This window comes from Chlorocebus sabaeus, chromosome X, assembly GCF_047675955.1.
Source record: "Chlorocebus sabaeus isolate Y175 chromosome X, mChlSab1.0.hap1, whole genome shotgun sequence".
NCBI lineage: Eukaryota > Metazoa > Chordata > Mammalia > Primates > Cercopithecidae > Chlorocebus > Chlorocebus sabaeus.
This window is the reverse complement of record NC_132933.1, coordinates 43,641,352-43,657,174: the sequence shown is the minus strand read 5'-3', so window position 1 is coordinate 43,657,174 and position 15,823 is coordinate 43,641,352. Positions and strand designations below refer to the sequence as shown.

At 37.7% G+C, this 15,823-nt stretch overlaps 1 protein-coding gene across 11 annotated transcripts in view; it reads right to left on the bottom strand.

Annotated features, from left to right (window-relative positions):
* The window catches only part of ACSL4 (acyl-CoA synthetase long chain family member 4), a 95,708-nt gene that overhangs the window by 39,596 nt on the left and 40,289 nt on the right, over positions 1–15,823 (bottom strand). For 4 of the 11 annotated variants that reach the window (XM_073013462.1, XM_037989020.2, XM_073013463.1 and 1 more), the window contains 6 exons: positions 6,700–6,939; positions 6,283–6,460; positions 4,828–4,937; positions 4,564–4,702; positions 1,828–1,978; positions 1,556–1,679 (listed from right to left, as the gene is read on the bottom strand). In XM_073013462.1, the coding sequence (XP_072869563.1) occupies positions 1,556–1,679; positions 1,828–1,978; positions 4,564–4,702; positions 4,828–4,937; positions 6,283–6,460; positions 6,700–6,927 (930 nt within the window). In that variant the 5' untranslated portion in view covers positions 6,928–6,939. Of the gene's footprint in view, positions 1–1,555; positions 1,680–1,827; positions 1,979–4,563; positions 4,703–4,827; positions 4,938–6,282; positions 6,461–6,699; positions 7,225–15,823 lie in introns of all 11 variants that reach the window. The other 7 variants (XM_073013460.1, XM_073013461.1, XM_037989018.2 and 4 more) reach the window with 3 other exon arrangements.

Sequence of the window (15,823 nt, the reverse complement as noted above, 5' to 3'; positions counted from 1 at the left end):
TTCTTTGTTTTCCTAATCTAGATGGTAATGATCACAGAGGTCTATATGTATATATACTTATTAAATCTAATCAAGCAGTACACTTAATATTTGTGCACTTTGAGTCATACATAAAAAAAACACACACACACACACACAAAAGGTGATTGGAATCTCAAGTTCAAAAAAAAAAACTATTTAACTTTTTTTGTTTTAGTAGTATACAACCTATCTAGCCTTTCCCTAAAATGGTATTTCTACAAATAAAGTATTACAATTTCTAACTGTGAACACCAAGGACATATCTTACCAACTCCATGCTCCATGGAGACTCAAACAAAAGGCAGCATTGCCGGGGGTGGGGGGGTGGGGCGTCTGAAAAACAACAGCTGGGCCCCCAGTGTTGAAGGAGCGGAGCCACATATAGACAAGTCATTCCTACCTATACTCGCTTTATCTTTCAGTATCCAGAACCCCACAGCTTCTTTAGTGGCTGTTTTTTCCCCCTATGCCTGGTTGAAGCTTTTCTACAGCAACTATTCCAAAGAAGACATAAAACAGAACTGTGGACAACAGTATTAGGTGTGTAATTTCAAATGGGTAAAACATATATGAGTTAGCCCCACCCATTGTTGGGATTTCTGCTATGAACTACAGGAAGAAGGAAGAATCCTAACTTAGTATGGTGAGCTGAGACTACCTTTGGAGATGCCTCAGCCCTTACCAATAGAACTTTCTGTGATGATAAAAATATTCTTTATCTTTGCTGCCTAATATGGTAGCCATTGGTCACACATAGCTATTGAGCGCTTGAAATATGGCTAAAGCAAATGAATTTTTTTTTCAATTTTACTTAATTTTTATTTAAATATCTGCCTAGTGGCTACTGTATCAGACAGCACTGCTCCAGAAAAATCTCAGAAAAACTGGGCCAAAACCCTAACATATGTCCTCCCAGAAAACCCACCAATGCTCATGGGTAGTGTGTCAAAAAGGCTCACTGTATTTATATTCTCTATCATAGTTCTCAAGAGTAAAAATCTAGCAGAGAAAGATAAAAATAGTTATTCATTCTGAAATAATTGTAAGGCTGGGCGCAGTGGCTCACACCTGTAATCCCAGCACTTTGGGAGGCTGAGATGGGCGGATCACTGGAGGTCAGGAGTTCAAGACTAGCCTGGTCAACATGGTGAAACCCCATCTCTACTAAAAATACAAAAAAAATAGCAGGGCGTGGTGGTGGGCACCTGTAGTCCCAGCTATTCCGGAGGCTGAGGCAGGAGAATCGCTTGAACCCGAGAGACAAAGGTTGCAGTGAGCCAAGATCATACCATTGCACTCCAGTCTAGGCGACAGAGCAAAAGAAAAGAAAAAAGAAATAATTTAAAAATATATAGCTAAAGCAATGCTAACACATCCACAGGGTAATTTCCTATAGCTACATATTGTTCATGGAAGCTACTTTGATGTCAAGGAGAAAGCTTTAGCTGAATTAAAATATCTCGTGTCCTAGTATTATGTTCTCAGCCAAACTATGCAGCATCATATAATCATGCCAATATGAAAAGTTTGTCACCTGGTCAGAGAGTGTAAGTGGAGAAGAATATCCAATCCTGCAGCCATAGGTAAAGCAAGATATCTCTGCTGTCAGTTCTAGCACATGAGCCAAAGGCAAGTAGCCAATATATGTGTCCTTTGGTCTAAAACAAGAGAAATATTTTAACCATTCTTGAAAAGGCATTTGAAGTTAGAAATACCAAGAACTTTATCATTTTAATATAGATTGAGTTTAGAGAATGCTGAACATGAACTCTGATTTCTAAGAAGAAAGTTAAAGAACTATCTTACCCCAGTCCAGGTATTCTTTCACATTGGCCTGTCATTCCAGCTATCAAATTGCTATGATGCATCATCACTCCCTTAGGTCGGCCAGTAGAACCACTAGTATACATAACAATGGCCATGTCTGAAGGCGTTGGTCTACTTGGAGGAATGCCCACTAAATGAATGAATGAAAAACACCACATTTACTTCAGATCAAAAGTTAAATTACTAAACAATAATAGGATATTTAGATTTTGCATAATGATAAACTATCAATAGACAGTATTGCTTTAAATCATCAAAATGAGCTGGGTGAGGTGGCTCATGCCTGTAATCCTAGTACTTTGAGAGGCCAAGGTGGGAGGATGGATCCCTTGAGCCCTGGATTTCGAGACCAGCCTGGTCAACATAGCAAGACTCTGTCTCTACAAAAACTAAAAAAGTTAGCTGGATGCAGTGGCATGCACCTGCAGTCCTTGCTACTCAAGAGGATGAGGCAAGAGGACTGGGTGAGCCTAGCAGGTTGAGGATATAGTGAGCTGTGGTCATACCACTGTGCTCCAGCCTGGGCTAGAAAACAAAAATGTTTATCAAATTCTGGTTACAGTGAGCATTTTGGACTCAATTTGGCCCATTTTCTGGATGTTTAACCTAATCCCTGTCTGTGCTTTGCCTCTCCACAGTGTTGTATACAGAGCAATGTCGTAGAAAGATTTCTGGGACTTTGGAGTATCAGGAGGACAGAGTATTGTGTACAAACTTCTTAGGCCTCAGTTTCTCATCTCTAAAATAAGACAGTTGGACAGATTGTGGTTACTAACCACTAGTGGGTATCAGAATCACCTGCAGAACTTAAATAAAATACTATTTCTGAACCCCCTTTCTGAAAATTCAGATTCAATATGTCTGGGATAGAATGAAGCTCCACAAGTGATTCTCATATATGCCCCTGATTGAAAACCACTGGATCTGATCTTTAAGGTGATTCCAATGCTAAAATTCGAAGGTGATAAGTTTTAAACAGCACCCTGGAGCTTCCACTTTCAAGACAGTGTATAGTGCTAACCTTGTAACCACTTTTCCTTCCAAGAATATACCAAAGTGGCTAAGAAGCCACAGATATATCATCAGAATTAAATACAAGTTTAACAGGATTATTAGATTTTAAAACCTTTACACAAATTATTTACATTTTTATACACATTAAAATAAAATTTTTTTAAAACAGTGAGCTATACCACTGAAACAAAGATAGTTACACTTAAACTGGCTAATTTTAATGCTTTTTAAAGATACAGTCATAGTTTATAAACCAAGCAAATAAGGACTGCATATTTCCTCTGATGATTAACCAAAGCAACAGCAGTAGCTAAATTCTTAATCTAAGCACATAATGTGATGCTTTGCTTCTGCCCACTTTTAAGTAACTATGCAAAAAAGTGGCATCATAATAACTGTCTGTACCACAAAAACATATGTATCCTATCTATTGCAGAGATGAATAGAACTAAGTGGGATATGTGGCCTATTACATTATTGCTCACACAAAATTATGAAGACTGGTGACCCCTTAGTTTGCTACCAACACCCTTTGGTGAATCAGCAGAACTGCAACTGATCCCTACCAATCAGGACTTTTCAGTCAAGTTTATCCCAGTCTTACAGGGTCAACCTGGTGTAGAGAAATAATTCTCTATGGGTCTCATGTTCCACACATCTTGCAAGCAGAGACATTGACTTTGTTCCAGACTATCTTTACAAGGATATTTGCAAAGAGATAGTGTCTCTCCCCAGAGCAAACAGCAGGCATGCTTACTGTCCAGTACAATAAGATAATAAGATATTCAGGCTCTTTAAGCTCAGAGTTCCTCTCTTATGACATAAATGTTGATATGATACTCTGGCTACTGCTATTGTTGTGAGTAAAAAACTGTCCCTCATCTCAGACCCAAAAGTCTATGGCCCCAAGAAGTTTTGCAGGCTCATCTGTTTGCCGGCAAGCAGGGTAAAATCTCAGACTCTCTGCCATTCTGGACACATGGCAGAAAGCTATAATCTATACCTGTTATTATAAACGCATGTTCATTCTCTAACAGTAAAATGTTCAGAAGCTGAGTAGCGGTTCGACCAACATTTTCTCCTGCAAAAATGTATCCTTTCCTCATTATAGTATGGTATTATGACCATCGCATTAAACATGATAAGAAAACTCTTCAAATGGAGTATTAATTTCCTCAACTCTCTGCCCTGATGGCCAACTGACATTTTGCTACAAGGTACACTTACTTGCTTTAAATGAAATACCAACTACCACTTCAGTGGTAAAATACATCCAAGCATTAATCTTGGTAAACAGTTTTGCATCCTCTGAAACATCCTTAAGATAACTAGCATTAAGCATTTATTTCAGAAAGTTTACTGAATGGAAGGCCTGAAATATTTTTCTTTTATGAGGCCCAAATTGGAAGGTTATAGTGGGTTATTTAAAAAATGAAGAAACATTTGGCAGCAACTGCCATAAAGTCTGAACCACTGATTACATCTCAACCATTTAGTGAAATTTACTAACTTACTTTTTTTGAGGAGAAATGGAGGGAAAATCTTAATCATATATGGTCTTGATGGTTTTTAAAGAGTTTTAAACTTTTTTTTTTCAGTCAAAGAACTTTTGTGGATTTACTCATATCACTTGTTTCCCTAACCTACCGAAATAACTAACCTGGAATAGGTAAATAAAATTGTTTCTACTGCTGTACTTACAGTTTTCTGGGTTGGATCCCAACTCTTCTACTGATTGCATGCTGTGAATCTCAAAACCTTCCGGGTACTCTGCTTTATTGATAGTCTTATTGTCCACATAAATGATATGTTTTACACAACTGATATCTAACAATGCAGTCTGTTAGGCAGAAAGAAAAAAAACAGCTATTAAATTTGAGCCTGTAACAAAAATTCACTTACTGAATATTTTTCTGTCCTGCCAGACAATGCAAACCATGAATTAAAATAAAATTTCATATTTACCTTAAGTTTACTTTCCAGAAGTTCAACACTGGTAATCAGATAGGAAGCCTCAGATTCATTTAGCCCATGAACTACTGCTTCTTTGCCAAGTGTGGCATATAAAGTCACAACTACATAATAAAAATAAACAGAAATATTAAGTAATAAACATCTATTAGAAATGGATATTATTGAAGTCAGTCTTTAATAATAGGTACACTTAGAGACACAAAGACATTGTATATTTTAATTTGATTTCATAGTCTCTGTCACCATCCTTCAACCTTGCTTCAAACTCCCTCGGAGCCCAAAGTTTTCCTTACAAATTCCCAGAACTCTCACTTCCTAAACCTGAAGAAACCCAGAAACACTCGCACTGCCACAGTTGATCAAAAATCTGTCAATTAAGATGCTCAGGGCCAATTGATACTGGCTGAACTCTTAATTCAGGTCAGACTGGCCCAGCTAGGGCTTCCTCTTGATACACACTTTCATTGGCCATAGACTCCAAAGAATGGATAAGTCCTTGAAAATCTTGAGGATCTTAAGTCATAAGATCAGCCACAGATAATGTCCTTACTCCTTCTAAGAAGCTGCTTTTGTGAGTCCAATGTCCAATGTGATTGGTGACCTCCACACCTTAATTAGAGAGATCAAGGAGATCTACTCCTTAGGAGCCACCAGAGATAACATAAACTTAAACCAAGATCAGTTGGAATCAAAGGACATTTGCTAAACTTAGAAAGAACTGAAAATTCAGCTCTAGATTGGTAACTAGAAACAACGTGGTTAAAAATAGCCACTTTTCACAAGCTGTTGATCGTTGAAAGTGGGTAATGGGTACATAGGGGATCATTTTCATATTATCTATTTTTTGTTTGAAATTTAAGTTCTTCAATCCTACCCTACAGTGTTATATTTCATTCAACAAACAATGGAGTACTTAGTATGGAACAATACATTGTTTACTTCTTAAACAGTGGCAACAACAAATGCTTGAGTATTAGAAACATACTCAATTTTACTTTCTAACATAACTAATGCCAATTCCAGTTGTCACATGCATATTTCACATGTAAAATGGAATAAGTCAAATAAGAGGTCTCAAAGTGTAGCAATGAACTTGAATTATCCTAAGAAATGGTTTTTTGTTCTTTTAATCATTACTCTTTGTATATCATCCCTGAAAAATACCCCCAAACTCCAACTCTTTCAGGTACAATTCATTTCCAATTGGAAAATAAATGTAAATCATATCCCTTAAAGCTGCCAATTCCCATATTAGTTCTTAAAAGTTATATTTAACAGGAGCTATCAGATATCTTTTAGCCGCAATATTACAAAATGTATTGTGGACGTAATTTCTGTGTAAAATGGCTAAACAACACCTACTCTGAAAACAGAAACATCTCAAAACAATTTTCACATGCAAGCAAAGACTCTTCTCTCCCCGCTCCAAAAACACAAGGCACTTACGAGGAAAGTTGTACTTAAAGCAGGTCTGTGCTGCAATCATCCACTCGGCCCTGGTCTCACAGAAGATAGCAATGGTGTTCTTTGGTTTTAGTCCCAGTGCAGTGAGTCCACTACCAAAGTTATTCACTCTGCAGTTCACTTCAAGGTAGTTCATCCATTTGTAATTCCCAAGAATTAACTGTTAAAGTGATACATTCCCTAATATTAATATATTCAAACAAGCAATTAAAATACTATCCAAAGCATAAAACTCTAAAAATGCTCTTAAGTGAACATAAAGAAGCTACGAACGGCTTCTGAGTAGTTTTACACAGCACTATAATAGAATGCCAGCATATTTAAAATGCATTCCATTTATAATAAAACAAATGTGTCTTACTCTTTAAAACATAAATGAAAAGCACCAAAATACTTTACCTTCTTAAAAACTTTTCCATTTGGCTGCATTTCATTTTCTTCACTTAGGATTTCCCTGGTCCCAAGGCTATCCTTCTTCCCAAACTTGGATACAGCATGGTCAAATAATTTATCCAGAGTATCTGCTCCAGGGATGTCTATTACAGCTAGTGAGTCGAAGTGTGTGACAGAGCGATATGGACTTCCAGGTTTGTCTGAAGTGGGCTTAGCTTTTATTCTCTTTGCCATAGCGTTTTTCTTCTTGGCATTGGTAAGAAAATACCATGGAATAAATATAAGGGCACTGTATATTGTTATTAACAAGTGGACAGGCAGCAAAATAATGGTGAGTACATTTAGCTTAAGTTTCATAGTGGAAAGGCTTCTAAAATGGTATTTCTTGTTATTCTTTGGCTTTTGAAAGCCTTATTTTGCTGAAGAAGGCAATAATAGAAGCAGCAGTAAGAATAGCAGTACAGCCAAGGCAGTTCAATCTCAGTGATACAGATAAGTTAGTAATCTTTGGAAGCCAACAATAAAGTACGCCTGTAGGTGATGACAGTGAACCAAGCAGAGAGCAGGAGAAAAAAAAAAAAAAAAAAAAGAGTATTAACAAGTTGATAGCACAATTGATTTAAATACTCAGGTCTTTATTAGTTTACACAATTAATTACAGAAAGCTGAAATAACTGGTCTGAAAGGCTGGCATTTTCCATTTGTAATCATTATTGACATAAATGTCTTTGAGCACATCAACTTCCGAATTTAATTTTTTCTAGATTTCTAGGTGTAGTGGTACTCTGCATATCATTCTGTGAGTTGAACAACAACCTTAATGCTTACACAAATGCATGAATATGATATTTAAGTCTGGCAAAACTTTGGTAGAATAGGGTATGCCAATGAGATTTTTCTTAAACATGTGCATGTAAACTAGACATCTTTAAATAGTGTTAAGTTTATATCCAAAGGCGGGGGGTGGAGGGGCAGAAACTACCAACTTAGATTTACTTCTCAAAGGTCAACCCAGAAACATTATTCTGAGTTCTTCATTAAGGTACATTTCTCAGGTAATGCTATTTACTATCTCCTGTTTCCCATATGGGATCAATACAGCTGTAAAATCATTTCCTGTATGTCCACTTTGTGTTCAAAACTGCACCAGTTGCCTAGGAGTGGTAATACAAGTCTGAAGTAGTATTAATTCCTGGCCCTTGGCCATTATAAGTTAACATTTATGAGTCAACTATCACACAAGATAGATCCAGTGTTTTTGAAACTGTTTGGGGGCATGGGGACAGGGGGCGCAACTAAACCATCTCTTCTAATAAACACTACTGCAAACTGCCCATATATAACACTAAAAAGTGGAGTTGCTCTGGCCAAAACAGGGTTTGGGGATGTCTAGAGTCCTGCACCAGAATTCCCTGAATCCCAACTCCCAAGGTGACCACTAAAGCATTTCCACTGAAAAGCCTTGTGGTAATACATAACTAATATGTAACTACCACATGCAGTATAGGCAGCAGTATAAGCAATAAACGCAAAAGGAGTTCACAGAAAGTGCAAAATGGCCAAGAGTAACTAGGAGAGGCGTTGTGGAGATTAGATTTAAGCTGGACCTCATGTTGGGCATCTAGAAATGAAAGAGGAATGGAAGGCATTCCAGGCTCAGGGACTGTACGAAAAAAGATACGAAGGTGGGAATGAAAGGACTTTGGGAGAATAGGAAGTACCAATAGCAAGGACACTAGTCTGACTGGGGCACAGCATACACTAAATACGCTAAATACGCTTGACTAAATATGCTACGGTAGTTACAAGATTTAACAAATCAGGCCAAGTAATTTTGATTGGATTACGCAGAAAGCTGGGGGCTGCTGCAGGTTAGAAAAACAGTGCCACTGGAAAGAAACTGCGGAAACAGGCTCAAAAATAGTAATTTTGCTTTTTTTTTTTTTTTTTTTTTTTGAGACAAGCTCTCATTTTGTCACACAGGCTGGAGTGCAGTGGTGTGATCTCAGCTCACTGCAACCTCTGCCTCCAGGGCTCAAAAGATCCTTCCCACCTCAGCCTCCCGGGCAGCTGGGAACACAGATGTGCTGATATCACCATGCCTGGCTAGTGTTTTTGCATTTTTTGTAGAGACGGGGTTTCGCCATGCTGCTCAGGCTGTTCTCAAAATCCTGGGCTCAAGTGATCTGCCCTCGATGGCCTCCCAAAGTGCTGGGATTACAGGCGGGGGCCATCACACCCAGCCTAAGAATAGGAATATTTTTCAAAGAGTTTACCTTCTACTGAGAAAGCTACTTTGGTGAGTCGTAGCAAGAAAAATCAAAATATTAGTTCACTTTGAAGAGACAAACTGAAGCCCATCCTTCCGAAACTTTTGTAGAAACAGACTGACAGACTTAATTCAATTGACCCCAGGCTAGTTGATTGTTTTTATGCCATCTAATATAAAATCGTAGCTTAATCCTGCCTGTGCCTTTGTTCATGTAGTTTAGCTGAGTATAGTGAAATCAGCAAGAAACTAGAAGTCACTGGGTGTCGATCCTCATCTCTGCCCCTAACTGGCTGTGTAACCTTGAGCAAACCATCTGTCTGAATCTGGGACCACACTAGATCAGTAGGCCTTAACCTCTTAGAGATGATGGGCCTTTTTGAGAATGAGAACTAGGAACCCAATTCCCCTCAGAAAGACATGCTAAATGATAGACACAATTTCAAGTGATTCACAAGTTCCTTGAAATCCATCCATGAACTTCAAAGGGCAACAATCCTGAACTAAAAATGTCTGGCCTAGGTGATTCTTAGGGCCGTTCCAGCTTTAAATTCTATGATATACCCTACCTGGAAAGTACTTTCTCAGTCTCTTGGACAAGTCTGGTCATTCATTTCTTCAAGATAAGGTGTGTCATGTCAAGTGTTTAATCATAGTGCTGAATGTAAGATCCCCTCTAACAATCCTCTCCTCCCACTGAAGATTTCATGGCTACCCAAGTCCAGAACAATCTTTAATTTTTCTAATTTCACACATCATTAGCAGTATCTACCATTCAATCTGATATATGATTATACTACCATCACTTCCAAACTTCTGGGTGCCTTAGTATAGAACATAGACCAGTAGTTCTCAACCATATCAAACCCAATACCTCTTTCTTATGACAAATATTTTGTGATACCTCTTCATAAACATCAAAGGATAGTCATAATCTACCAACACACCATTTTTAAAAAATAATTTCTTACTGGTACTATAAAAGAGTACCATAAAGAAACTAATTTAAAATTTTTAAAAATAGTTGTTTCAAAACATACATTCTCAGAGACAATATTAGCAGACATAAAAGCATGTCTTCAGATTTATAAAATGCCCCTAAGGGGTGAGTACCACCTTATCCTCAATTGAGAACTCTTCAGACTTAAGGCTGAAGATATATAAAGAAATAGAAAATAGCTTTTGAAGAGCCTATACTTTAGTTGGATTTAAACTGCACTGTATGTTTTTTAGTTATTGATGTTACATAAATTTAATCTTTTATACATATTTGCCTTAAGTCTTGGAGAAAGAGAAATGCTTTCTAGGTAATCCTCATAATGGTTAGTACAGACATACACACATTGCATGCACACACACACACACACACACACACACACACAGTAGGCAAAGCTCAAAGAACATTCAGGTGAGAAGAAACCAGAGAGATCATTTAGTCTAGAGGTTTTCAAATTCTTTCTGCAGGTAGTGAGGGGGTCATGGGTCATCCATTTGAATAGAATCTTATATAAAAACACAAGTGTAGATGAAAGCAAAAAGCATAGCTGCTCTGGTAGGGGAGGCTATGACAGCCCCTGAAGGTACTCCTTGGAACTTCCAGTTCAGCTGAATATTTGAACAACTGATACTGTCTGATCCCTCATCTTACAGAGAAGCAAATGAATGGTAGAGCACAAATCGAGCACCCAGTGCTCTTTCAAGTACACTAGCCAGCCTCTGCCCAGTTTTGCCTATCATCTTAAACTATAATACTTCCTTGTCAGGTGTTATACTCAGTCTATTGATATATTCATTTCAAAAAACATTTAAACATTTCATTTTACTTCAAAAAAAAAAAAAGAGTTGGTGGTAAGGGTATGATGCTGAGCATCGTACCCATCATTAGGCAGAATATAATGTCTCATGAGAGAAACAACAAAAATTTTCTAGGCTCACAGATCTGGGTTTAAAATGTGGTTCTATGCAGCCACGAAAAAGAATGAGTTCATGTCCTTTGCAGGGAGATGGATGAAGCTGGAAACCATCATTCTCAGCAAACTAACACAGGAACAGAAAATCAAACACTGCATGTTCTTACTCATAAGTGGAAGTTGAACAATGAGAACACATGGACACAGGGAGGGGAACATCACACACAGGGGCCTGTCAGGGAGTGGGGGGCTAGGGGAGGGATAGCATTAGGAGAAATACCTAATGTAGGTGACGAGTTGATGGGTGCAGCAAACCACCATGGCCCATGTATACGTATGTAACAAACCTGCATGTTCTGCACATGTATCCCAGAACTTAAAAGTATAATTTAAAAAAGAAAGGTCTATATTAGTGGCTTCATTTGTAAAACAGGAATACTGCTTATATTACCTCCTTTATAGTGCTTTTGGGAGAAACTTTTGTCTTCTTCCTCTTAAATTCCATAGCTAATCATGCTCAGTCCCTGATAAATACTCTCATCTCTCTTGCCACGCCCTCACTTGGTTGTACTTAATCATCTCAACCACAGCCTGGTTCTATCCTATCCAATTCTCCACCTAATCTGTACCTGTACCTATGCAGCTGAATTTGCTGTGAGAAACACACAACTGTGCTGAATGTCTCACTTTAAATTTGTGATTGCTACCTCAAATGGCCTCTCCCTGATGCAGAGAGACCACACTGCACTAGTCCACTCACTGGCCCACTCCTCTGGATTTCATACTTACTCTCTTCAGACCACCAACATTCCTCATCCACACTCATTCTCAGCAGCTGACCTATTCTGCAGAAAAAACAGCAACAATCCAAAGAGAATTTCCACAGACTCTCACTGCTACATCTACCCACCTAATCACATCTGTGGCCACATGCTGTTTTTCTCTCCTGTGACTATGGATGAACTGTTGATGCTCCAAGCTGAGGCCAACCCCTTCACTTGTGCATTACACCCTGTCTTTATAAGGACATGGAAGTGCTACTCTACCAATTCTTCCCTCTCTTCCTTCCTCATTAATTTTCCCTGCTCTTCTGAACTATTCCCTTCAGCATCATAACCAGCTGTTATTTCTTTCATCTTAAAAATCATTCCCTCCCTTGCATCTTCTTTTCAGCTATAGCCCATTTATTTTCTATCTCTTTGGCATTCCTTGAAAGACATGTCTATGGCTCTCTGTCTCCCAGTTCTCTCCTATTCTCTCTTGAACCTACTACAATCAGGCTTATGTCTCCTACCATTCTATAAACTTGTTCTCCTCATCAGGGTCTCCAACGACTTCCATGCTATTAGATCCAAAGGTCAGTTAAAGCTCAATTCTCTTCCTCCTTGACCCACTGGCAGCTTTTAACACAGCTGAGCCCTCTTCTGCTTTAAACTTCTTCACTTAGCTTCCAGGACACCATATTCTTCAGGTTTTCTTCCTACTTCCCTGGCTATTCCTTTTTGGTTTTTTTTTTTTTTTTTTTTTTTTTCCCCCTGCTTCTTCCTCATATTCCTGGCCTTTAAATGGTATGGGGCTTGGTCTTCGAACCTCACAATTTTAAATACCATATATATGTTGTGATGACTTCCAAATTTCTCCTTCAAGCCTGGAAGTCTGCCTTAAACACTATATTTGTATATCCAACTGTTTCCTCAACAGATCCACTTAGATGTCAGTTAAATACCTCAAACTTAGCGTGTTTAAAACTGAGATCATCTTTCCACAATCCTATCTCACCCAGTCTTGCCCATCTCTATATATTCCACTTGCTTTGACCAAAAACCTTAGATTCACCCTTTTACCCCCGCTCTCTCACACATTCCACAGGCAATTTATCAGCAAATCCTAATGGTTTGACTTACAAAACAGTTGAATCTAATTCAACTACTTCTCACCACCTCCACTGTTACCATCCTGGTTTAAGCCACTATCATCTCTCAAGTGGATAAATGGCATAGCCGATCTAGTCTCCCTGCTTCCACCTCATACCCCCACAATAAATTCTAAACTCAGAAGACACAGTACTATTCTCAAAATGTAAGTTAGATCATACCATTCCTCTGCTCAAAATCTTTTAAAGAATTCCCATATGACTCACCCAGAATATAAGCTAAAGTCCTTACTATAACCTATAAGACTATATAATCTTTCCCCTACCCCAAGGTTATGACTTCACCTCCTAGTACGCTTTCCCTGGAACACTGTTCTGCAATCCCATTTGTTCCTGCCTCATGGCCTTTGTACTTGATGTTCCCTCTGCCTGGAATGTTCTTCCAAGACACCTACATAGCTTATTCTCTTGCTTCTTTTTTTTTTTTTTCTTTACTCAAAGAACACCTTCTCAGTGAGGCATTTCTCCAACCACCTTCTTTTAAAATTGGACTCCCCACACTTTCTGTCCCTTACTTGCATTATTTTTTGTCCACAGTACTTTTCACTAATATACCATGTTTTATTTTTCATGTTTACTGTCTATGCCCCCAGTAGAATATAAGCTTCACAAGGCAGAGAGTTTGTCTCATGTGATGCTGAATCTGTGACTGGAACAGTGCCTCCATGTGTTAGCTTCAAACTGTTTACTGAATTAAGAATGTACCGGAATTGTTCTGAATCTATAAGGTAAAAGTATATGCAAGTATAATAACATGAAGGTAGCTAACTTTAATCATCTTAAAAACAATTACTTGTCCATGTCAACATCCTAGGAAATACTATACTCTTAAAATCCCTGGTAATTAAAATAAACTTGAATGTGTTATTAGTTGCTTAATAGAAAATATGAAACTGGAAAAACTGCCTGTTGCACAGAGGAAAAAGATTGGTGTTATAAAAGCATGAAGATTACACAATTTGCACTATGTGCATCTTCACTGATACTTTTCACAAAGGTATGCTGTCCTTCCATGTATGAAGAGTGATACTGCTATCCCACCATTAGGAGGACATGGACTTTGGCGCTTCCTTGAGATCATGTATTTGTATGTCAGCCAGAAAAAGGCAGGGCATTATCTTCAGTCACTGGATAGTTCATTGCTCCTGTTGAACTTCACCATTCCATATGGGAATCATAGTAATAACCAGGTACTGAGCATTTACTACAAGCTAGGTACTGTGCTAAGTCCTTCAGATCTATTATCTCATTTAATCCTTCAGAAAACTCCTTTGAGGTAGTACCTTCATTTTAAAGATATAACAGACTCAGAGAGATTAAGTTGCCCAAGATAGCACAGCTGAGTAGAGATTTGAACCCAGGTCGATTTGATTTTAAAGTCCATGTTTTTAGCTCAGTTGTCTGTGATCCTAGTCATAGTGGTGTAATCTAAATAAGTGAGAGTGACAAACTTTGGGTATGAAGAAATACTGGCAACAATTTTGAGCAATGATCTGTCCCTACATCCTAAGACATTTCGTTTGGGGGCGGGGGCTGTCTAGATGTCCAGTAAGTACTAGAAGTTTTAGTGAAAATCAGATTCAATTTTATATTTTTGTTCTGAGGTGAGATTTAATAAGTATTTCATTCCAGTTACTTCAAACACTCCAAGATAGGTTAAACACAAAAAGCATTAGTGATACATTAAGCTCTAGTACACAAAGTAAACAGACACTACATATTAATTAAAGTCTGAATTTAAAAGAAGAAATCGTCTTACCCAGAAGCATGTGACACAACACCAATTTGAGAATGAAAGAGAAAAACTACTGAACTGCAGTTGGTTAATGCCAAGACATTTTTTCAAAAGTTTTAGAAAATGAACTAAACCAAGCAAGGATCCATGCATCTGCCACGTTGAAACATACAGTAGTGCCAAATTAACTTTGTCCTTGACATAAGATCTTACAATAGTTTTTAAATCAATTTGAAAATCAACAATTAATAATGTAAGTGCTACTTTTTTAAAGTTTCATTTTCAAGTTACACATTATTTAAGAGTAATTTAAACACCAAATAAAGAGACAATTTGCCTTCTGAAACAGACTAGTTGTAACTAGTAAACATTAAATCAGGAAACAATTATAAAAGCTCCAAGAGATTAAACAGATAAGACTATCTGCTGTACTTTAAAAGATCATATTTCTAAATAGATGTTGCATCACAAAGACTTTTGTAAAGGGGCAGAGTGTTTCCTTAAAATCTTACTTTCTTTCACACACTATTAAAAACTTCCAAATTGTTTTTGGAATGATTGTAAAATATACAAGAGAAAGCTAAACTACTAGGTTAAGAATGGTTTCACTTCGTAAATGAAATCGAACTTTACAAGAGACAATTAACTTTATACTTTAACATTAAAACTTAGAGAATGACAATACCTTAAGAAAATAAAGGCATTAAGAGTTGCTAACAAGATCTTTGATCAGTCTGCAAGATGAAATAATCATGTAAAATACATGTATCATCATAGCACTTGTCTCATCTGATTCAGATTGTTATATTGCAAATAACAAGCAGTCTATTCAATATAAAATAACTTGTGCAATCAAACCTTAAGCTCAAATACACAGTAATTATAATAAATACATTTTAAAACCAAGAAAAGCAAAACAAAACCTAAGATGACTATATAGATGCTGTATACCAACGCATTACACCTGTGCCTGGCTAGTTTGACTGAAAGCTTTTCACAATTATGACTGATCTTTGGGTGCGTCTCTCACAAGATAAACTGAACCTGTTTACTTCATCACCTGGAGAGGTATTAACTCCTGAATTCGCCATTCTGCCAGTCTCTTTGCAGCTTTTCCCAGCAAAGAAAGCACCTCAGCTGCCATGTTGAAGATACTTTTAATGCTCTACAGTGAGTTCCCTCCCATCGTGCCTTAAGAAGATCCCCAGCATGCATCAGATAATGTTGTTTCTAGGTCATAGGATGTTATAATCGGTATCCTATCTGTGTGTCAAAATGAGGAG